The following is a 23,295-nucleotide window of genomic DNA, read 5'->3' as shown; positions in this document are numbered from 1 at the left end:
AAATTGGACTTAAGCTTGAAAGTCTCAATATCGGGTCAACAGGAGAAAATACCACCACAAATTTAATTGGAATACCAGAAATAGAGTTGGTTTCACTCGGAGTGTCTCGGTGCTTGCATATTTTTTATACCATTATGCTTTAATATCCAGCAAATTCAGCGTCCGTAGATAATTTCTTTAAAGTCAAATGGAATTTGCAATATCCTCATCCCCATTCACCTCATTTTCGCAATCCATATTGAAGTTGGGGTTTAAAGCCAACAATAAACTCGCCCAAACAACACTCACGAAAACTGAAACAACAAGTAAGGTGGGGCGAAAACACACATCAAACGACACCAACAGAGTAAGCTAATATTTTATGTCGACAGTAATTTAAACCTACCTTGATATTAGATCCTCATAAATTGACAATATCAAGAGCTGATAATGAATATATGTTGTCAGCTCCTGCTGCCGGTTCATGAGCTTGCCCTTGGGCAGGATGCAATTCATGGAGTGAAAACTTTTCATTATAGCCCCCACCATTATCAGAATCAAAATTCATCCTTTTCTTCCCTGTTATTTTCGAAACCTTTAAAATTTAAGGTTATAGTTGAATAATGAAGAATGGTTTGCCAAAGTTTCACCAAGCTTATTGGCAATTTTAGTTGTTAATAGTGTGCGATGGTGAACTCCAGAATTTGAACCTTTGCCCGTAATCTTTTGAAACATATTCCGAACCTTGGACATGGGTGTGCAGGTATTGATGTTTGATACATAGTTCCTCCAGGTTTGACGTTTTGTCTGTTTAAAAGTATGTCTGGCCTTGGCGCTTGTGATTTTAACGTCATGCAGATTTTGCATGGTAGGATGTCGACGGAAATATTTCCCAGTTTTCTTCCTATTTTTTTCTAGCTTGTTTACAAGCATATAAGTTTGCAAAGGACTTTGGAATGCTTTCGTCTCCAAAAGCATTTAACTCATCTGAAAGTAGTTTTTAAGTACATAGTGTTTGAAATAAAGACCTAATGGCTTTTGTAAAATTCCACCTTGTTGAAGGTGGCTCATCAATGGGATTGATATTAATATTGTTGGAAAATGGTCACTTCCACAAAGGTCATTATGAACCGACCATTCAAATTCGTTTAAAAGACAAGGACAGGAATAGTTAGGAGATTTGAGTTAAGTGGAACAGGGCTATGGATTATGCTCTGCCTTTTGCTATTTTTGTCTTAATAATTTTCTTTCTTTCTTAGTTAGATGAACAATTTCAGATTCTGGTTCAGGTACCGGTTCTGGTGTGTGAGACTCCGCAGTTTTACAGTAGTTGGTTTGGGAGTTGTCACAGAGGAAGATGTCACAGACGAAGCTACGAGTGAAGCTGTAGGGAGTGTTGGACAGACTTGACCCATGTCAGATCAGTCTGGCAGACAATAGAGGCATTAGTAACATCAGGAAAGGGAATGCAGCAGAGTAAGAAAAATTCGAAGTGATTGTAGTCAGAAGGGAAATCAATGCAGCAGAGTAAGACATAGTAGAAGTGATTGTAGTCAGACTTGCAACACTGCAACTCTCTTTGTTCATGCTTAATCTTCAGTTTTTGTTTATTCAAAACATATGGATCAACAACTTCTTTATTACAATTAGGAGCGACGTTTCAGTGTACATAACTTGCTTGATAACGGTGTTAGAACCTACACCGAACGTCACTCCTTGTTGTAATAAAGAAGTTGTTCCTCCATATATCTTATTCTCACTACATCTTTATCAATTTGTTAGTTAAACGAAGTGATTGTCAATGAAAAGCCAATTATTACATTTCTTAACAGAAGTATTGCAACACTAGTATATTGGGAGCTATCGAATTGAGGTAAGCAGGGCGGAAATGATACTCCAAAAGCTGGAACATTTGAAACTTGTCTTCCGGCAGATGCAACAAATTTACAGAATTCAATTGAACTGTTCGATGACTGATCTTGTCTGAACTATCTATATGTCTGATCCGCATAACAATGAGCGAGTTTGCTAAAACGCCGCTTTGAAAGTATTGCAGTTATATGTCGGCTTGATGCGTGGGGAAAGTCCGAAGTGGTGTATACCTTAGACGTTTAACACATCGGTGAAACCAGCGAGCACGGGTAAGGTTTGTCAAGAGGTGCTGACCAGCACAAAAATCTGTCGATTCTGGGATTTGAACCCGTGCATCCCTGAGTGACGAAACTTAAATCGATTAACTTACTTCCCCTTAGACGGCTTGGACCCGTGTTGCTCTGCAAGTTTTAGATTAAGGCTAACATCAAATGCAAAAGTAAATCATTTTAATGTGATTGTAGATTTTCAAGTGTTTTTCTAATAATTTCAACACGATAAAAACTTCACAACAGCTGAAGTTAGATTCAACATCCTTATCTCTGACACCATTTCCAGCTTTTTTCATACCTTATTTAAAACAAATACTTTCTGGGTGTCAAGGCAGACAAACTAAAACTTGTAAAAATCTTCGTGTGAAAGTAGGGCCGAGGTCTGCTGCCAAGTTCTGATCTGCCTTGTGCATTGGTAAGACAATGGACGTTGACGTCAATACAGGTTTCCATAAAAGATCTAAGATGTCGATCTGTCTGGAATACCGTTGGTCTAAAGAGGCGACCTTGCATATCCCTGCACGAATATACGCGATACACATCTATTGAAAAGTTGAAAGAAAACTTCAGTACAACACAATATAAAGCAACAATTGAAATTAATCTTTGATCTAACATATTTCTTAATCAAACGCCCTTTCTGCACCAATCACAACACTGAAATGACGTCACCTCTTTATATATTGTGTGTATAAATAAGCAGATATAGTTACACTAGTAAAGTAAGCAGGTTAGAAGCACGTCTATCATGAGGTCACCTATAACGTGGCTCTGTCTCTTCCTCCCTCTGGGTGTGCCTGTATTGGCCGTGCTCCGCTACAACCATGAGGCCCTGACCCCACCCACAATCGGATTCGGTAGGGGAGAGGCAGGGGATCGGATCAAGCACGGTATGTTAATTAATATTCATCCGAGGTTATATCCGGGGCTGATAACAGAGGGTCGTCTTACAGTAGGTTGTATCGGGGTTGATACAAGAGCGTCGTCTTACAGTAGGTTGTATCGGGGTTGATAAAAGAGCGTTGTCTTACAGTAGGTTGTACCCGTGGTTAATACAAGGGCGTCGTCTTACAGTAGGTTGTACCCGTGGTTGATACAAGGGCGTCGTCTTACAGTAGGTTGTACCCGTGGTTGATACAAGAGCGTCGTCTTACAGTAGGTTGTATCGGGGTTGATAAAAGATCGTTGTCTAACAGTAGGTTGTACCCGTGGTTGATACAAGAGCGTCGTCTTACAGTAGGTTGTACCCGTGGTTGATACAAGAGCGTCGTCTTACAGTAGGTTGTATCGGGGTTGATACAAGGGCGTCGTCTTACAGTAGGTTGTACCCGTGGTTAATACAAGGGTGTAGTCTTACAGTAGGTTGTACCCGTGGTTGATACAAGGGCGTCGTCTTACAGTAGGTTGTACCCGTGGTTGATAGAAGAACGTCGTCTTACAGTAGGTTGTACCCGTGGTTAATACAAGAGCGTCGTCTTACTGTGGGTTGTACCCGTGGTTGATACAAGAGCGTCGTCTTACTGTGGGTTGTACCCGTGGTTAATACAAGGGCGTCGTCTTACAGTAGGTTGTACCCGTGGTTGATACAAGAGCGTCGTCTTACAGTAGGTTATACCCGTGGTTGATACAAGAGCGTCGTCTTACAGTAGGTTGTATCGGGGTAGATACAAGAGCGTCGTCTTACAGTAGGTTGTACCCGTTGTTGATACAAGAGCGTCGTCTTACAGTAGGTTGTACCCGTGGTTGATACAAGAGCGTCGTCTTACAGTAGGTTGTATCGGGGTTGATAAAAGAGCGTCGTCTTACAGTAGGTTGTACCCGTGGTTGATACAAGAGCGTCGTCTTACAGTAGGTTGTATCGGGGTTGATAAAAGATCGTTGTCTAACAGTAGGCTGTACCCGTGGTTGATACAAGAGCGTTGTCTTACAGTAGGTTGTACCCGTTGTTGATACAAGGGCGTCGTCTTACAGTAGCTTGTACCCGTGGTTGATACAAGAGCGTCGTCTTACAGTAGGTTGTACCCGTGGTTAATACAAGGGCGTCGTCTTACAGTAGGTTGTACCCGTGGTTGATACAAGAGCGTCGTCTTACACTAGGTTGTACCCGTGGTTAATACAAGGGCGTCGTCTTACAGTAGGTTGTACCCATGGTTAATACAAGGGCGTCGTCTTACAGTAGGTTGTACCCGTGGTTGATACAAGAGCGTCGTCTTACAGTAGGTTGTACCCGTGGTTGATACAAGAGCGTCGTCTTACAGTAGGTTGTACCCGGGGTTGATACAAGAGCGTCGTGTTACAGTAGGTTGTATCGGGGTTGATAAAAGAGCGTCGTCTTACAGTAGGTTGTACCCATTGTTGATACAAGAGCGTCGTCTTACAGTAGGTTGTATCGGGGTTGATAAAAGATCGTTGTCTAACAGTAGGTTGTATCGGGGTTGATACAAGAGCGTCGTCTTACAGTAGGTTGTATTGGGGTTGATAAAAGAGCGTCGCCTTACAGTAGGTTGTACCCGTGGTTGATACAAGAGCGTCGTCTTACACTAGGTTGTACCCGTTGTTGATACAAGAGCGTTGTCTTACAGTAGGTTTTATCGGGGTTGATAAAAGAGCGTCGTCTTACAGTAGGTTTTATCGGGGTTGATAAAAGAGCGTCGTCTTACAGTAGGTTTTATCGGGGTTGATAAAAGAGCGTTGTCTTACAGTAGGTTGTACCAGTGGTTGATACAAGAGCGTCGTCTTACAGTAGGTTGTACCCGTTGTTGATACAAGAGCGTCGTCTTACAGTAGGTTGTATCGGGGTTTCTAAAAGATCGTTGTCTAACAGAAGGTTGTATCGGGGTTGATACAAGAGCGTCGTCTTACAGTAGGTTGTATCGGGGTTGATAAAAGAGGGTCGCCTTACAGTAGGTTGTACCCGTGGTTGATACAAGAGCGTCGTCTTACACTAGGTTGTACCCGTTGTTGATACAAGAGCGTTGTCTTACAGTAGGTTTTATCGGGGTTGATAAAAGAGCGTCGTCTTACAGTAGGTTTTATCGGGGTTGATACAAGAGCGTCGTCTTACAGTAGGTTTTATCGGGGTTGATAAAAGAGCGTTGTCTTACAGTAGGTTTTATCGGGGTTGATAAAAGAGCGTTGTCGTACAGTAGGTTTTATCTGGGTTGATAAAAGAGCATCGTCTTACAGTAGGTTGTATCGGGGTTGATAAAAGAGCGTCGTCTTACAGTAGGTTGTACCCGTGGTTGATAAAAGAGCGTCGTCTTACAGTAGGTTGTATCGGGGTTGATAAAAGATCGTTGTCTATCAGTAGGTTGTACCCGTGGTTGATACAAGAGCGTTGTCTTACAGTAGGATGTACCCGTGGTTGATACAAGAGCGTCGTCTTACAGTAGGTTGTATCGGGGTTGATAAAAGAGCGTCGTCTTACAGTAGGTTGTACCCGTGGTTGATAAAAGAGCGTTGTCTTACAGTAGGTTTTATCGGGGTTGATAAAAGAGCGTTGTCTTACAGTAGGTTTTATCGGGGTTGATAAAAGAGCGTTGTCTTAGAGTAGGTTTTATCGGGGTTGATAAAAGATCGTTGTCTATCAGTAGGTTGTACCCGTGGTTGATACAAGAGCGTTGTCTTACAGTAGGATGTACCCGTGGTTGATACAAGAGCGTTGTCTTACAGTAGGTTGTATCCGTGGTTGATAAAAGAGCGTCGTCTTACAGTAGGTTGTATCGGGGTTGATAAAAGATCGTTGTCTATCAGTAGGTTGTACCCGTGGTTGATACAAGAGCGTTGTCTTACAGTAGGATGTACCCGTGGGTGATAAAAGAGCGTTGTCTTACAGTAGGTTTTATCGGGGTTGATAAAAGAGCGTTGTCTTAGAGTAGGTTTTATCGGGGTTGATAAAAGAGCGTTGTCTTACAGTAGGTTTTATCGGGGTTGATAAAAGAGCGTTGTCTTAGAGTAGGTTTTATCGGGGTTGATAAAAGAGCGTTGTCTTACAGTAGGTTGTACCCTGGGTTGACTGAAGATGTGTGATTACATGTTCTGTGTGTAGCCTCCGAGCAGGAAGCATGGAAACAGGTGTTGTCCCGACTGGATCAGCTGGAGGAATCACAACAACGCAAACGCTCCACATACGGTAAACTAACTGTAAAAGTTCCTTGTGAGGAATACTCTTAAATCTTGCTGGTAGATTGTTTGCAATTTACTTACATGTGTTGGTTGATCGTTTGCTGCATATATTAATAGAGTGAGTAAGTGAGCGAGGATGGTTTTACGCCGCTTTTAGCAATTTTCTAGCAATATCACGGCTGGGGACACAAGAAATGGATATATTAATATAACCGATGGTTAGTAAGTGGCTTGTATTTAATATTACTTATACAACCCATGGTTAGTAGATGGCTTGCATTGAATAATCACTAATAATCCATTATTGTTTGCCATTAAAGTATGCAACTCATGGCCATTACAAGTTAGAGCCGACGTATATAGGACCTGGCTGAATGTATCCTCGCAACCGATGAAGGGGGCGTGGCTTATGCTGTCACTAACCCTTTTATCTGGTCCAGACACAATCATTAACAAGCCGATGTGATGAAGCTGGAAGATTGCTGACTGGGGCATGAAACAAATTCACCCATTCATTTTGGACATACCACTCATACAAATATAACACTATTTCTGACTCCAGACCAAGCCGAGGAAGACCTGAAGTCTTTGAGAGTGGATGTAGACAGCCAGAGCAGCAGCATGCGTATGTATGCACTACACAGTGAAACCCGCTACTCCGGACACCACACATTCCCGATATATACATAATAAAGTCCGGTTTAACGGGGTTTAACTGTATATCATTATTCCCACACTACATGTTCACCAAACAATGTTTCACCGCTACGACTATCGGAAGAGTGACGATTGTCAGCGCAATGTTCGTTTGTTTGACGACGCTCAGATTTTGTTGCCTCCGTTTTAAGGATTTCCATATTGGACAAAGTCATATTTATGTCTAGTATGCAAATCAACAAAGACCATGGTTGTTCAGAACACGTGGACAATATTTCCATATACACGTGTATGTGCGGCTGTAGGGACCCCAACTTGACTTAAGCATATCCATAAGAGAACGCGCCTCCGCGCACTTTCCATTGAATCTCTAACCGTTAGAGGTGAGGTGAAATTGGGTTTAACGTCGCGTCCAAGATTATTGCACTTATATAGCGACGTGCATGCACGCGCGTGTGTGTGTGTGTGTGGCTGCTTGTACTAGTCCGGACTGATGCCGATTTTTAGTGCTAGCCCACTGAGATACCATGCCACAGTTTAACCTGAATACCCAACTCAGACACAGTATACTGACTCCGAGCCGACCAGACCTTGTTTTAGCCCCTTAATGCCGAGCACCAGACAGGGTAACAACAAGTACCATGTTTTAAGGTCTTTTTTTGGTATGACCCGGCCGGGGATCGAACCTCGGACCTTCCGCTCTCCGGGCGGACGCTCTACCACTAGATCACGGAGGCGGTCCTAACCGTTAGAGCTCAGTCAGAAATTCGCATTGCTTTGGCTGATAGCCGTCCTTCTAAGTTGAAGGTATGGCGTAAGGTATGGCGTTGTATGGTTTCAGTGAGAATGGATATGTTTGCGGAGACGATGCTACAACGTTTGCTGGTTTTGGAAAGCAAACATAAAGGCGACAACACAAGGAAAAGGATTGAGCAAGGTATGCACATCTGATTTATATTACATACGATCATTATCATTACTCCTTTCAGTTTGCTTTAGAATTTGTCAAGATGCATGGCAAAAAGGAAGTCTTGTCTAATAAGAGTCCTCATCTTGCCCAAAACCGGACAGTAACCCCAACACATAGCCGTGCCTAACGCTGTCGCTGTCCTGGGTCCAATGGGGAACCGGATGTAGAATACATCGCGCGCATATGAACAAGCATACGGTTCCCTTGGCCATGAGTCATTTGCCATCACTGGCTTTAGTCTCGCCCTTTGGCGCCGCGTTGTACACGCGCCGTTTGTAGAAGTCCGTGATGCTCACAATGCAACATATTGCCTTGTCTCTCCATGACACTCGCCCTGGATCAATTGAACATAACTGGATATCACGTAGGGAATCATAGGCTGTACAGAACTTCAAGCAGTTCGTTAAATGATTTAGGCCAGTGTATACAATGAGGAGGCCACGACGAGGCGTTGTATTCATGATCAGGAGGGCGCATGCGCAGCTGGCTTAACGTTTTGAAAATCTCTTTTCTTTTAGCTCTTTGAGGAACCCATTTGACATGTATGGCTATCTGTTGTATACGCCTCGCCGATTTTCGGAGTAACAGTTGTTTTACATCTTGGCTACTGTCGGAGTAGCTGCTGTATAACCTTGGGCTATCGTCAGGGTATCTGTTGAAATATAAGCCTGGGCTACTGTCGGGGTGGCTGTTGTTTAAATCTTGGCTACTGTTCGGGTGTCTGTTGTATGAACCTTGGCTACTGTCGGGATAAATGCTGAATGAACCTTGGCTACTGTCGGAATAACTGCTGTATAAACCTTGGCTACTGTCGGAATAACTGCTGTATGAACCTTGGCTACTGTCAAGGTGTCTGTTGTATAAACTTTTAAGTCTAAGATGCAGTTGATGTAACTGTTGTTAAAAATGTATTGGCGGCTTTCGAAGTAATTACTTATTAAGCCTGGGCTACCATCGGGATATCCGTTGTATAAAAAAACCTTGTGCTACTGTTTTCGTAACATTTTAATAAGCCTAGGCTACTGATTTGTTAACTGTGGTATAAACCTAGGCTACTGTCGAAGTTATTACTTTATAAGCCTGGCAGGTCATCGTATCCCAACTGCGTAGATGGATGCTCATAATGTGAGTCATTGGATTGTCTTGTCCAGACTCGATTATTTACAGACTGCCGTCATATAGCTGGAATATTGCTGAGTGCGGCGTTAAACAACAAACAAATTTAAGCCTCGACTACTGTCGGGGTACTAATAGTAGGAGCCTTGGCTACTGTTGGGGTAACTACTTTATAACACTGGGCTAGTGTTGGGGTGACTGTTTATTAAGTTGATCAAAATAAATGATGTTGCTTTTAACCTCATGGCTCTTACAGATCAAGCTAGCAATGATAAACCTACTAAGGATTTCCAGCAAACATCGAAGCAGCCCGCTGATGAGAACAGCAAAGTTTCGGATATCGGGCAACACACATCGAAGAAAGCGGTAGACGATGTAGGTCAAGAGCCGGAGAAAGCAAAAGGTAGGTACGAGAAAAACAGGTTTACTGTTCGTGAAGTGCAATATTGTCTCATTTTCATATTTACTGAACTGCCAAAGACACCATCTTAATGTAAGAACCAGTGCTCAAAAGCCCCGCGACACGCTATGCTAAATTGTGTACCTTTATCGTGCCAGGATCTGCTGAGTCTCAGATACGTACTTCAAACTTTTGCACTCAGCTGTGCTGAGGTACTTGTCCAACAGACCCGGAAAGATCCGGGGTAGAATAGGTCTTCAGCAACCCATGCTTTCCGTAAAAGGCGACTATGTTTGTCGTAAGAGGCGACTAACGGAATCGGATTGACAGTATCGCTGACTTGGTTGATACATGTCATCGTATCCCAATTGCGTGGACCGATGCTCATGATGTTAATCACTAGATTGTCTGGTCCAGACTCGATTATTTACTGATCGCTGTCATGTAGCTGGAATATTGCTGCGTGCGGCGTTAAACAACAAACAGACAAACTGTCCATGTTTCCTATTGTGTTTCAACAATTACGACACACTCGTCGCCCCTTCCACAATTCGCCTTTCTACAGCTAAAATACTGTAGATAGCTACCTAAATATTGTTGAAAGCGGAGGAACAACAACTCACTCACTAACACCTTGCAGAATCCCCAATCTGTTTGGCGACGGCACCCCCACCACGAGATAGCGCCAGCGTCGATATAACCCTCACAGACACTGGTCGTGTTGCCAAGTACACGTGCAAATCTGGTTCTTTCAACATCGGCGGTGACGTCTTCACATCTACGTGCGACGCCGCCGGGAGTTGGTCACAAGTCGACATTTCCTGCAACAACCGTGAGTTTTGTACAGTAAAACCACGTTAATCCGAACAATAACGGTACCAGTGAAAAACCGAATATCTGGATTAACGAATAATTGTAGAGTAGTGTTAGCCCTGTGGCAATAGAGGCGTTCCATAAAGTAAAGACGGGTGTCTAATCTAAAGAGTGACTATGCTCCGCAAAGTTCTATATTCCGATGAAGCGGCTGTAACGTATACTGAGGCATACTCTCGGTAATGATTAACTCCGACACTGGAAAACGTTTGAATTGCGTGAATCAAATTTGCTGGGGACCCCAATCTGATTTGACGGTTCTGTATTCAGTTTAACATCTTGGATCACAGGATAGTTAGACGTTGAGCCATATATTAGTCTTTATTTCATTCCAACGGACTTGCGTGTCGTCGTACCCCGATGGCAAGTGGCGTTGTCAATAATATCAACCCCTGGTTTGTCTGGCCCAGACTCGATTATAGCTGTCATGTAGCTGGGATATTGCTGAAAGCGGTATTAACCCATGTGAATGATAATCTCCTTTTCTCGATATATGAAGATTATCTTCTTGTCTATATCAATAAATGATTATCCTATATGAATATTATCTTCTTGTCTAAATACGAATATCATCTTGTCTGTATATGAATAATATCTTCTTGTCTCTACATGGATATTGTCCTCTTGTCTCCATATGAATATTATCTTCTCTATTATAAGAATATTATCCTCTTCTTGGCAGTCACCACATGCTATCATCAGAAGGGGGGCAGGCGATTGTATGGTGGGACGGAAGCAACCACCACGTCAGGGCGCACCTGCCAAAAATGGGACAGATTAAAGCCGCACAGTCATCCATACGAGAGTATTTCATTTTCCCATACGTCCTTGGCTGGTGCTGAAAGCATTATAGAGGTCGCCAACTACTGTCGTGACCCAGGAATGATGCATGGGTCGGGGAAGCTATGGTGCTACACAACCAACCCTCACAAACGCTGGGAGGAGTGTAACATCCCCAAGTGCACGACGACATGAGCTTGTGTAACATCCACGAGTGTACCTTGACCTGAGCCGTCAACTCGGGAATATCGGAATAATAAAACTTTGTTGTCTGATGACAGTATGTGTCTTCTGTTCAAAGCAATTAGATTGTATCTACTACCTCGTGCTGAAACATTTTCCAAATGCACGCTCTTACTGCTATTTGTTGATTCCCAAATTGAAACACGAAGGTTAACCCTGAACGCTCGCAATAAAGTTAAAGCCACAAATACTAATATTGTACCCGTCCTTTCATATTCTTTTGGTGTTTTTGATTGGAGGAACTTCACGGCATTAACACCCTCACACGAAGAATCATATCAGACAATAGATCCAACCACCCTCGCTCTTCCCTCAATCGCTTATATTTACTAATCATTATGGGGGGGGGGGGGGGGGGGGTTGATGATTCTCTTGTGAAGCACCTCAAGACTCATGGTGAAAATAAGGCATTCCACAGTTTCCGTAAACGAGCCAAGGATGTGGTACATATTCTCAATGTCAGTGATGCTTTTGTTGATGGTTCTGTACTGCTGGACGGTACAGAAATGAGTGTCAACCAAGCGCCATATCATATCGGCTATCTGAACGACCACTGCATCGAGATTACATACAGTGTGTTGAGAAGCTCAGCAACCCGGCAGAGTCCTTCGCTTGGATGAGGTCGGCTGGCCTGAAAAGTGAAACAGAAGGCTTTCTGTTTGCTACTCAGGTCCAGTCACTTCTCACTCGAAACCATCAATGTTTGCATCAAAATGTAAGTATGAAATGTAGATTATGTAATGGATTTAATGAGACTGTCCAACACATTGTCAGTGAATGCCCAGCTTTGGCACAAACAAAGTGTCTTTAGCGACATGATAGCGTGGCTCGAATCGTTTTATTACCGTCTTCGCCATGCTTGTGGTTTTTAAACAGAGGTCCATCCATGGTACGACCAGGAATATTTAGAGGGCGTCATGGAAAAAGAGAAATACAAAATCCTTTGGAATAGGGTCGTATACAGCCTAAGACGTATCCAGGCCAACAAACCTATCTTGTCCTTTTGGATAAATCCAATGAAATCATTCATATTTTTTAATTTTCTGTCCCTCTTGACACTAATGTGAATGACAAGATTCAGGAAAAACATGGCAAATATGCGGACCTCGCTTTCGTAATGTCACGCTTGCATCCCAAGTACCAAGTTGTCCGCTTCCCCATTGTTCTCGTTGGCTTAGGTTTGGTACCTCCCAATCTGTTGACTGACATCGGGAGAGTACCCGGATTTGCTTTCAGGAATACAGCCCTTCTGACAATCTGGGTGATGCAGAAGGCTGCAGTGTTTTGGAGTCTTTACATTCTCCGAAAGGTTCTGGGTGGGTTTGACTAGGCAGCGCTTCCTGGGCGAAGTTCAATCCGCTGTCTGGTTGGCGAGTTGAGGGGGCAATGGCCCTGAGCTGAGTCTAACTTGCCAGGATCACACAAACCCTCTTTTGCTGCATCTATTAATTGTAATCTGTAAATAACAATAACGTTCCATCATAAACACTCCTGCAGTTTCAACATTCACTGTCTCAGGAAAGCCTTGAATTCATAAAATTTGTGGTAGACATATGAAGGACATTTCCAAATTTGACGCATCAGTGACGAAAATGACGTCCAATGCAATTCCCTATTTTGACTAACCATATGTTACCGTGATTGTTTAAGGTGAACTATTTACTGCCTTCAAATGTGTTTGTGACGGGTTCACCTTTTCGAGGCACCTAGAATCATTACTTTTTGACAGCGATTCATAAACTCATGATATAGTTTAAATCATTCAATTTAGCAGAGATGTCTTATGATAATGGAAAAGTTTTTGTCGCTTTTATTTACGCCACGGTCAGCAGTAGTCCAGCTTTATCACGGCGGGCCGTAAATAAACGACTTTCTGCATGGTAAACCAGGGGTTGACAGCATCAGCATCGAATCAACGATCCACACTGTCTTGCATCCAATTTCGCATTGCGACCATTTGATCGTCGTTTAAGTCGATATTTTATGTCAACAGTACCACACCCTGAATAAAGCATTTGGGGCGGTGGACTAACCTACATCTACTGACTACATGGATACCATGTCTGAAATCTATCTGTGGTGTGACCCCAGTCGTGATATTAGTGAAACATTGCAACACGCGGCTTGAACCCATTCTCACTCACTCACTCTTAAATGATCTATGACTTTTCTACTTAATAAAGTATCTGTAGAAAGCGCGTATGAAGACAATGTTTGAGTAAACCGCCTCATTTATCATATAGTGCAAAATTATTTACAGTCATGTTTGTCTACAGAAACACCCATATATTAGGAAACAACTGCCTAAACGTATTGGGAATATCAGATTATAACTTATTGATCAAGCAGACGTAATAGAGCTCCAAAGTAGTTCCTGCTAGGCGATCTCATTTGCATATTTATGGGATCGTGATACCAAGTTTATCGGATCTTTTGTCGCATTGACAATACTCCATTATACCATATTGCAGCTACTTGTTTTCATTGTATTACCAACAGAAAAAAAACAAGTAAGTGATTGTAAGGCCTTTTGACATTCAAAATTATTACTTTCAGTAAAACATTCTGCTTTAGAGAATGAATAAAACTATCAAAAATGAAACTAATTAATAAATGAATTACTGAATGACTAAAGAGTAAGCCTGCACGGTATTACCAGTAAACCGTGAAACAGAACTTCATTGTTTGTTTTGTTTATTTGTTGTTGAACGCTGCACACCGCAATATTCCAGCTATAAGTGGCGGTCAGCAAATAATCGAGTCTGGTCCAGAAATTCAGTGATTGACATCATGAGCATCGATCCATGCAATTGGGAAACGATGACATGCATCAACCAAGTCAGCGAGCTTGACCACCCGATTCCGTTAGTCGCCTCTTACGACAAACCCAGCATGGGTTGCTGAAGACTTATTCTACCATGAATCGAGAAAATGCACGTTTCTGATTCTTAAGTGTCCATTAAGTCAAGTTGAAACATTTCAGCTTGTTTGACGGCCGCATCACCGCGGAAGCTAATATTCATAAAAAAAATACTTTTTTCAGTCTTGTCGGTAGGCATATTTATTTAATTATATCTACAATTATAGGTTACAAAATGCCAAGTTGCGGTTACTACAATATTAAAAGGACGTGTGACAATACAATTAGAGCAGAAAACACGGCTTAAATCTAGAAAGAGAATGTATTTTAAGTTTTGGGGAAAACAGAGAGCTTGAAATTTGGCGCTTTTCTATATAAGACTATGACGTCATACCTTTTGCGTTTGATCAATAAAGAAAAAAGGTAAGATGTTCGTGGAACAACTAGTCTTGATGGAATAATACTAGTACGCACTGCTAGTTGGCACTGTGTTCCTCAATGACTGACCTCCCCGATTACAAAGTCACCCTCAACAAGAGAAAGAAAGAAGGACCGTTCGAAGAAATCAGCAGTATGTTCAAGACCAATATACTGCAATCCATGTCACAATACACACCTAAGTATTGCAATGCATTGCAATAGATTACTTCAGCCAATACATCCCTAATGATAAGGATGACACAATAGCGGGTATCCATAGTAACACGTACAAGTAATACTTCAAAAGTGCAACTGAGAAGCAGTACTACGAGCACTACAACCTTGCCCTGATGGTGAGGTGAGGTGAGGTGAAATGGGGTTTAACGTCGCGACCAAGATTATTGCACTTATATAGCGACGTGCATTCACGTGTGTGTGTGTGTGTGTGTGTGTGTGTGTGTGGCTGCTTGTACTAGTCCGGACTGATGCCGATTTAAAGTGCTAGTCCACTGAGATACCATGCCGCAGTTTAACATGAATACCCCACTCAGACACAGTATACTGACTCCGAGCCAACCAGTCCTTGTTTTAGCCCCTTAATGCCGAGCGCCAGACAGGGTGACAACAAGTACCATGTTTTAACGTCTTTTGGTATGACGCGGCCGGGGATCGAACCCCGGACCTTCCGCTCTCCCATTAGACCACGGAGGCGGTCTTGCCCTGATGGTGTGAACATGAACATGAACACGAGCGTTGTAAGGTTCCACTAACATCGTGTGCACGTACGCGTTGTGATCACGCCTTCAGGTCAATGAAATTTTTTTGAGTGAGTGAGTGAGTGAGTTAGTGAGTGAGTGAGTGAGTGAGTGAGTGAGTTGGGTTTAGCGCCGTTACAGTATTGCAGTCATATCACGGCGTGTCAGCTTAATGTGGGAGGAAAACCCGAAGTGATGCAGCTCTCAGACTTGTACAGCTTTGACGAGATTCACCAACACGGGCATGGTTCTGACAAACCTAGAAACAAAATATGGGCGAATCTGGGATTCGAAGCCATGATCATACGTTTCTTGCGTGTCCAAAACAATCTTGTGTCGACAAGGCCGAAATATACCATTCAAAATAATTAACGTCTTTTGAGAAGCATATAACTGTTTATATCTCGAGTTCGCACACAAACTACTACTAGTCAATTTTTCAACTAACGAGCACTCGGAGAAGGCCAAAAAGGCCGTCGTTTTTTAGAGCGCTTGTGTCACAACGGACGCATAATGCTATATCTTGGGCCACATCTTAGATACTTTGATTTGAAGGCTTGAACCTGCTAGTTGTGATAGTCACGTGATCCGGAGGGTGACACGGGATGGCTGGATGTTTGCGATCCTTGTTTTCTAGCTTAAATAATCGCACTGCACACACGCCACAACATAGTGCATCAACACGACTCAGCGAGACTCGGGCTGGTGATTGCTTGTCAGTCCTTCAACTCAGACGTGCACAAACAAAGCACGCCGACACCGCTGTCCGCCACGTTTCATGTCCAGCCATGTTTACAAGACGTCCCTGGTGAAAGCGAAGATATAGTTCAGTTATTGTGATGCCACACCCTTGCTGTTTCAAAGTGTGAGACGGTGCGCGCTGGGTAACGAAGGCGGTGCAGTTATTGTGATTCCAAACCCTTGCTGTTTCAAGTGTGAGACGGTGCGCGCTGGGTAACGAAGGCGGTGCAGTTATTGTGATTCCAAACCCTTGCTGTTTCAAGTGTGAGACGGTGCGTGCTGGGTAACGAAGGCGGTGCAGTTATTGTGATTCCAAACCCTTGCTGTTTCAAGTGTGAGACGGTGCGTGCTGGGTAACGAAGGCGGTGCAGTTATTGTGATTCCACACCCTTGCTGTTTCAAGTGTGAGACGGTGCGTGCTGGGTAACGAAGGCGGTGCAGTTGTTGTGATTCCACACCCTTGCTGTTTCAAGTGTGAGACGGTGCGTGCTGGGTAACGAAGGCGGTGCAGTTGTTGTGATTCCACACCCTTACTGTTTCAAGTGTGAGACGGTGCGTGCTGGGTAAAATTGTAGCATCATTCCACAAATTAACGTTGTGATAACGTTGTGCTTTGGACATTACAACACGTTTTGTAAATGATGTTTAGGAAACCACTTGTAGATCTACCATCTCTTAGTTTTTAAACATATATATCTATTCACGAAGTAATCTGTCTTCTAAATGTTGTCACAAGCAATATTACAGTTAAAAACAATTGGCGCGCATTTTTTGCGGCGTCAGAATCACGTCACATTATCGCGGAAGATTTGTTGTCACCAGCCATCTTAGTTCAAGCTCACTCTGGACATATTACAACCAAGTGATGGAACAGCAACTAGAACTGGACAGATGATCTGTGAATTCGGATGAGGTAAGTTAATTTTTCAAATGTTTCTGTACATGCAGATAGTCAAATGATGATTTAAATGTATCGTATTATTCAGAAGTGGCGGGGTTTGAGAATGCAGTTTTCCGGTCACTTTCACTGAGCGTCAGTGACTCAGTGTTGATATTTATATTTGATACACAGAACATGATGTATATAGAGGTGAAGGAGGCCAAAGACTTTTTTCCATATTATTATTTTATGGATACCAAGGGTAATTACCAAGGGCAAGCAGTATATGTTTGACCAGAATTCAATCTGGTGGCGTTTTGTGGCCGTTATATTATGTTCGGGTTTCGATCATAAGCGTATAGATCTGTTCATAGGCCTAACGTATGCATCGCCTACTGACCACTGACAGTTATCGCCATTTCTTCCGTGTTATTTCTGAAATCATTACTATTTAAAGTTTTCTGTACATGTACTAATCTACTGACTTTGATTTTTGTGAAACAATGTGGCTCATTTACGCCATGGGAAAGGTTGAGTAGATGTCTCTTATACAGCAAAGAGAGGATATAAAAACAATCGACTAACTGTAGGCTGCTAGTTATATATAGCCCTAGTCTAAAGCGCTCAATGATGTTATGAAAAATTGTATTTTCGGGAAAAGACAGAAACATACTTGTAGTTGTTGTTTCCGAATAGGCCTAGTTAGCACTGACTGGAGTAGCCTACATGTGGATCATCTGGTTGTTGGTGTTGTCTATAAAGTTTAATTGTAGTAGTATGGCGCTTATCATGTGTATTTTTAATATTTCCAAAAAAGAATCAATTCATCATTTTCCTATAACTAGATCTCTGTCCGACTCCCTTCTAATGAAAACGAGCAAAGGTGAAACGAGTCTCTCGTCGGGCACTATAACGGGTGTGTTTTCGGTGTTGTCCTCGCTGGTGATGATAAGCTAGTCGATAGTCAAAAGTTTAATATCACCATATATTGACAGTGAGTTGGTCATCGTTTGTTGATTATTAAGGTGAGATAGGTGTAGCCAATGTGCACCAATGAAAAATACAATGGAATTGATAGCAACCATATTCGTTCGGTTTTAGATCTCCATATGTTGCCATATAGGCTACCATACTACAGAATTATATTAACGATATTGAACTGTATTATGTTCAATAAACGTAGATCTAGTAACAAATAAATTTCATATGATCTATATAAACAGCGCTGCGATAAAGATGTGAGTCGTAATTAGCTACAATGCCTGTTTAATATATTTGTTCCCGTTTGGATTCCGGTTTAGAAAAGGTCCCCAATATAACATGATTGTGTGTCATTGTACTCTGACAGAGGTTGTGAGACGTGGTTGACTATAACAATCACTAGTTTGCCTGACCGGGTTTGTCAGACCGGTGTATATGGAAACCAAATTACATTAGGTGTTTTTTTAAGATGATACTCATTATTTTGTTACTTATATCTGTTGCCTGAGATATTTCCGATCGGACGTTATACATGGGGACTTTAGATTTACAGTTTTTCCTAAATTTTAGACTTATGTATGTTTATTGAATATAGTTCTAGTTTTGACTTTTTTTTATATGTTTTCGTTGCAGCAAGGGGGAAAATGTTACACGACCATTCCATAAGATATCATGTTGAATCATTGAGGAATACACCAAATAAACCCTGGACTGTGAATTATGTTAACCTAAGTACAATTGTTTTCAGTTGCATTCCATTGTCTATATCCATGTTAATTGGTGTGTTTTTGCTTTAAATGAATTCTAAGAATGTAGATCTATTTATATAAATCTATGCTCGTACCACGTTTTGTATTCAACCTGATTATTGATGTCTCCGAATGAATGTTAAAATTTGTTTCCATCAGACACTTGCATTATACATTATTGTTTGAATATTGATAAAGCCTTATTTCCAAATGAATGTTTCTCGTCATATCTTTCAAATACCTGCTCGAGATTTATTAAGCTGTTTGTATTTCAGGGAAGTGGAAGTGAACACCAAAGAAAGAAGTTTCTGGCATTCAATAATTTCGAAAAATGTATAAATTTTCAATTATCTAAAAATATTAAAATGTCAACACAATTGTGTCTTGGAGTTATTTGTTGAATGGTGACGTCGCATGACTGAAAGTTGAAGTATACTATAGAGATTTGTTTAGAGACCGACCATTTAATAATTTGGGGGGGGGGGGGGGGGAACCTGTAACTTTTCTATGGAGATTACATATGTTTTCGGTCACAGCTACAAAGGCAGATATATGTTTTTATTTAACTCTATCTGCCTGAAGATAAGCGCCTTGCAACTAGATCTATGTCATTTTTTGTGGCAGGCATTTGTTTTCACCAGTCTGAACAAAAATTATTTTTGTCAAGAATTTTCGGTGACAATATATGTTTTCGATAAAATTCCAGGCCCCGACCCTCCCCAGAATATCAAATGGTCAACCCCTAACCCTGTTTGCCATTCTTATTTTGTTTCCTGCAGTACAAGCCTAAAGGGTAATGGTGTCTGACTTAGTCATATGTATCTAGTTAACAGTTCAGTGGTGTTTTTACATTTTGAACATTGTCAGCAAAACACGATCTAACTGTAAACTGGGCTATTCGACGCCCTGGTTTTAAAACATTGGTAAAGGATATCTCGAATCATACACATTCACGTTACTAAAGCATATTCTAAAACATTTCCGGAACATGTTGTTTTTACAACATTTCAGTGGGGAATGGTCATGAGATAACGTTGTCACAACGTATTTCATCCTTGTAACACAAAGTTATTTCACGTCGTTGTGACAACGTCCATGGTAGTACACAGAATAATATTGTAGGGGGACGCATTATTATAACATTGCCACAACGTAAAACACAACATTACCACAACGTCAAATACAACGTTCCCTCAACGTAAAACTACAACGTTCCAAAAACGTAAAATACAACGTTATCACAACGTTGTGACGACGTGAATATGACGTAACACAACGTTAGGCCATGACGTGACAACATAAATGGGAGTCCACAGAATAACGTTATATGGACGGAACATCCCCAACGTTTTCACAACGTAAACACAACGTTATTACTACGTTGTCACAACGTGAAATTGTTAGCTTGGTCACTCACTCAAAACCCCTAACGGTATGGTATTTGTGGAAAGAGTAGACCCTGGGCAGTAATCGCGATACAGACAGAGAAAGGCCTGGAGGATAAAATGGGACAAAGAGCAAAAACAAACAAACAAAGGACGCACACACATTTAATCTGACCGAAGTGTGTGCAAAACGTTTTCCCGAATTCCTAATGCATTTTTAAGATGCTTTGGGTATTACCTCTGTGACTGCAAACTAGACACCAGTAATTTGACCTATTTCGAGCGGTTCATCATGGTACTTCCGATACGGCCCTACTTCCAAATATATTTGTTGTAACACCCTGGCTATCCTAAGGATATATGACATCCATATATATTGGATACAAGTAGCAGAATTCAACTGCAAACGTCAGTACTACCGTTCAAAAGGACTGGATAAGATTTGAAGAGTACATGTGGTTGTTAGGCGTTAGAATAACTGGCGTGTCCTTGCACTTCGCTTAATGCCCTCATGACATTGGCTAAAGCATACAATTTGCTGTGTGCAGTTGCGTCCCTTAGCTGCCAGGATCTGGTAATTGTGGAATCGAACGTCACCACGATTATGTTCCTTGTTTTATCATGTTTCTAGATTCGTGGGTTGTAGAGGTCAATAATATGCACTATTTGCCTGCAGACTAGTTAGCACACGAATGGCCATTTCACATACGACTGCGTGAAGGCTCTGTAAACGATGTCATTATGTTTCCTCAATGAATTGTTTGTATATTGAGATACTTTTAATCAAGAACGTGTCCTCCTGACGTGTGCAGAGAGATAATTCCATTGTGATGTATCGAGGCCACTTATTACTTTAGGTCGTGCAGCCTTTTAGTATTCGTGACTCGATATATACCTGACCACCGCGAGATATCATCCTCATCTTACTGATATGTCAGCCATAACTAACAGACTAAGAACTGTTTGAATTAAACATCTATTGATCTGCTTTTAAATATCCGTCATGTTTAAATAAATCACATTTCAGTACACCTAAACATTTCGTTTTCAAGGAGTATACATGGCTGATGTTTGCTTTAATGTGATAATCTGTGTATCGGCTGTCTGTAAGTTTTAGCTTTCTGGAATTTGAAATATGTCTTTGTAATTACAGGAACTGCAGATTTCAAGCCAAACGTGTACGGATATTGTGTGCTTCATGCATGCACTTATGTGGATGCTCAACTAGTACAGGACCTCTTTTTCTGACTGTGTGAGCTGGCACAGGAACCGCATGTGTGACTGTGAGCTGGTACCGGACCCGTACAACTCATTGTGTGAGCTGGTACATGACCCGTATATCTGACTGTGAGCTGGTACAGGACGCGCATACCCTTCTGTGTGAGCTGGTTTAGAGACAACTATCTGACTGTGTAAGCTGGTACAGGACCGGTATATCTGGCTGTGTGAGCTGGTACGGGACCCATATATCTAACTGTGTGAACTAGCACGGGAAGCGCATGTGTGACCGTGAGCTGGTACCGGACCCGTATAACTCTTTGTGTGAGCTGGTACAGGGCCCATATATCTGACTGTGTAAGCTGGTACATGACCCGTATATCTGGCTGTGTGGGCTGGTACAGGACCCATATATCTGACTGTGAGCTGGTACAGGACGCGCATACCTTTCTGTGTGAGCTGGTTTAGACCCATATATCTGACTGTGTAAGCTGGTACATGACCCGTATAACTGAATGTGTGAACTGGTAGAGGACCCGTATAACTGACTGTGCGAGTTGGTATAGGACCCGTATATCAGACTGCGTGAGATAGAACAGGACCCGTGTATCTGACTGCGTGAGATAGAACAGGACCTGTGTATCGGACGGTGAGCTGGTACTGGATAACAATAACGTTAGTAAAATGTGTATATGTAGACGCCGTTCAAAGTCAATTATATGTAGACGCCGTTCAAAGTCAATTATATTAGCATTTCAGACCACTTGCATTGTTGCCACGGTCACCTATCTACTGTTGTTATTTCTGACACTACTTAAGAAAAATGACATTACACCGAGCAGGTTTTTATACAAAGGAGAACCTGGCAATCTCACACAGTGTTCGGGGGAAATGGAATATTTGCAGTCACATGTAATGCAACTGCAGAATGTTGTGATTAACTCTTCAAAGGCTGTCGGTGTCAGGCGAGGAGGGGAAAACATAGCTCATGTAAAATACCAAAACGAAAACGAAGAATATTTCAACTTTACAGACAGATTTATAATAACAGGCTGTTTAGGCAAATCTCGTCTGATGAAAATGTTTAAACTCGCATATAAGAGAAACCGCGTTGCACCGTCTTCTGCATACGGTATCATAGCTGCTATTGGTGAACCCGATGGAGGTGCGATAACGTATAAGGATCGCCTTGAGGGACTGACTGTTGGAATTGTACGTGGCGACTATGCAAATATGTACTGGACCGTCATAGAGCTGTACAGTGCCTATCTGAGTGCCCGGGTATTGAACAGAACTGCTTTCGAGACTACCATTCTCATCCTTGACGCGCATCCAGCTTCTGCCCTGGACGGATTGTGGGAACTGCTGTTCAAGAAGGTCGTCAGAATGGGGTGGTTGAAGAAAACAACACTCCTGGAGCAATTTGTCCTTGTTCCCCATTTAAAACTCGTGCCTCTTGTGCGAGACATCAATACTATTCCGTACATCGACGACTTCCGGTATGATGTCTCCAATCGCGTAGGGGGAGATCCGGCTAGAAAGATAGTTTGTGACAGGTTTCAGATAACAGTTGTGTTAAGAAGAAACTACGTAGCCCATGCGCGAAACTTTGAAGGTGTCATAGGCAGACAGTTTAATAATTCAGATGACCTAATTCAGACTCTGAAAAGCACATTTCCTAAGGATTTGGTAAGAGCCGTGGCTTTGGAGACTCTAACTGTCAGTGAGCAAGTAAAACTGGCCACCGAAACGGATATTCTGATCGGTGTACACGGTGCAGGGTTGACCCTCACGTTGTTCCAGGTTCCGGGAACAGGTTTAATTGAGCTTTTTACCTTTGAGTATAAACAATACAGAAACAATCACATGGAACAGCTGGCTGTTTTTGGAGGCATATTATACAGCAGTTGGTACAGCGACACGAAGTTTGCCACCTCTGTGTACGTACCTCCACGAGTCCTGGCGGATATGGTGGTAAATATCCGAGGCAGAATTTGCAATTGTCCTGAGACACAATGA

The 23,295-nt window shown here is 42.1% G+C and overlaps 2 protein-coding genes across 2 annotated transcripts; both read left to right on the top strand.

Annotated features, from left to right (window-relative positions):
- The first annotated feature begins 2,845 nt into the window (after positions 1 to 2,845).
- On the top strand, positions 2,846 to 11,319 carry LOC124139792. Its single transcript, XM_046507120.2, has 7 exons — positions 2,846 to 3,013; positions 6,172 to 6,255; positions 6,811 to 6,873; positions 7,747 to 7,842; positions 9,248 to 9,394; positions 10,032 to 10,223; positions 10,947 to 11,319. Exons 1-7 carry the CDS (start codon positions 2,872 to 2,874, stop codon positions 11,237 to 11,239), a joined length of 1,017 nt encoding a protein of 338 aa, XP_046363076.2. The 5' UTR covers positions 2,846 to 2,871; the 3' UTR covers positions 11,240 to 11,319.
- Positions 11,320 to 22,356: 11,037 nt separating this feature from the next.
- LOC124139782 lies at positions 22,357 to 23,295 on the top strand. The gene has a single exon (XM_046507108.2). The coding sequence runs from the start codon at positions 22,357 to 22,359 to the stop codon at positions 23,293 to 23,295; it is 939 nt and encodes a 312-aa protein (XP_046363064.2).

The sequence above is a fragment of the Haliotis rufescens genome, unplaced genomic scaffold (assembly GCF_023055435.1).
Source record: "Haliotis rufescens isolate VD_foot unplaced genomic scaffold, xgHalRufe1.0.p SCAF_1, whole genome shotgun sequence".
Lineage (NCBI taxonomy): Eukaryota > Metazoa > Mollusca > Gastropoda > Lepetellida > Haliotidae > Haliotis > Haliotis rufescens.
This window is presented reverse-complemented; position numbering and strand designations above follow the sequence as displayed.

Coding starts and splice junctions, on each gene's coding strand:
- LOC124139792 (XM_046507120.2), top strand. CDS start 2,872: ATGAGGTCACCTATAACGTGGCTCTGTCTCTTCCTCCCTCTGGGTGTG. Junction 7,843..9,247: donor AAGGAAAAGGATTGAGCAAG/GTATGCACATCT, acceptor TGGCTCTTACAG/ATCAAGCTAGCAATGATAAA. Junction 9,395..10,031: donor AGAGCCGGAGAAAGCAAAAG/GTAGGTACGAGA, acceptor AACACCTTGCAG/AATCCCCAATCTGTTTGGCG.
- LOC124139782 (XM_046507108.2), top strand. CDS start 22,357: ATGTTTAAACTCGCATATAAGAGAAACCGCGTTGCACCGTCTTCTGCA.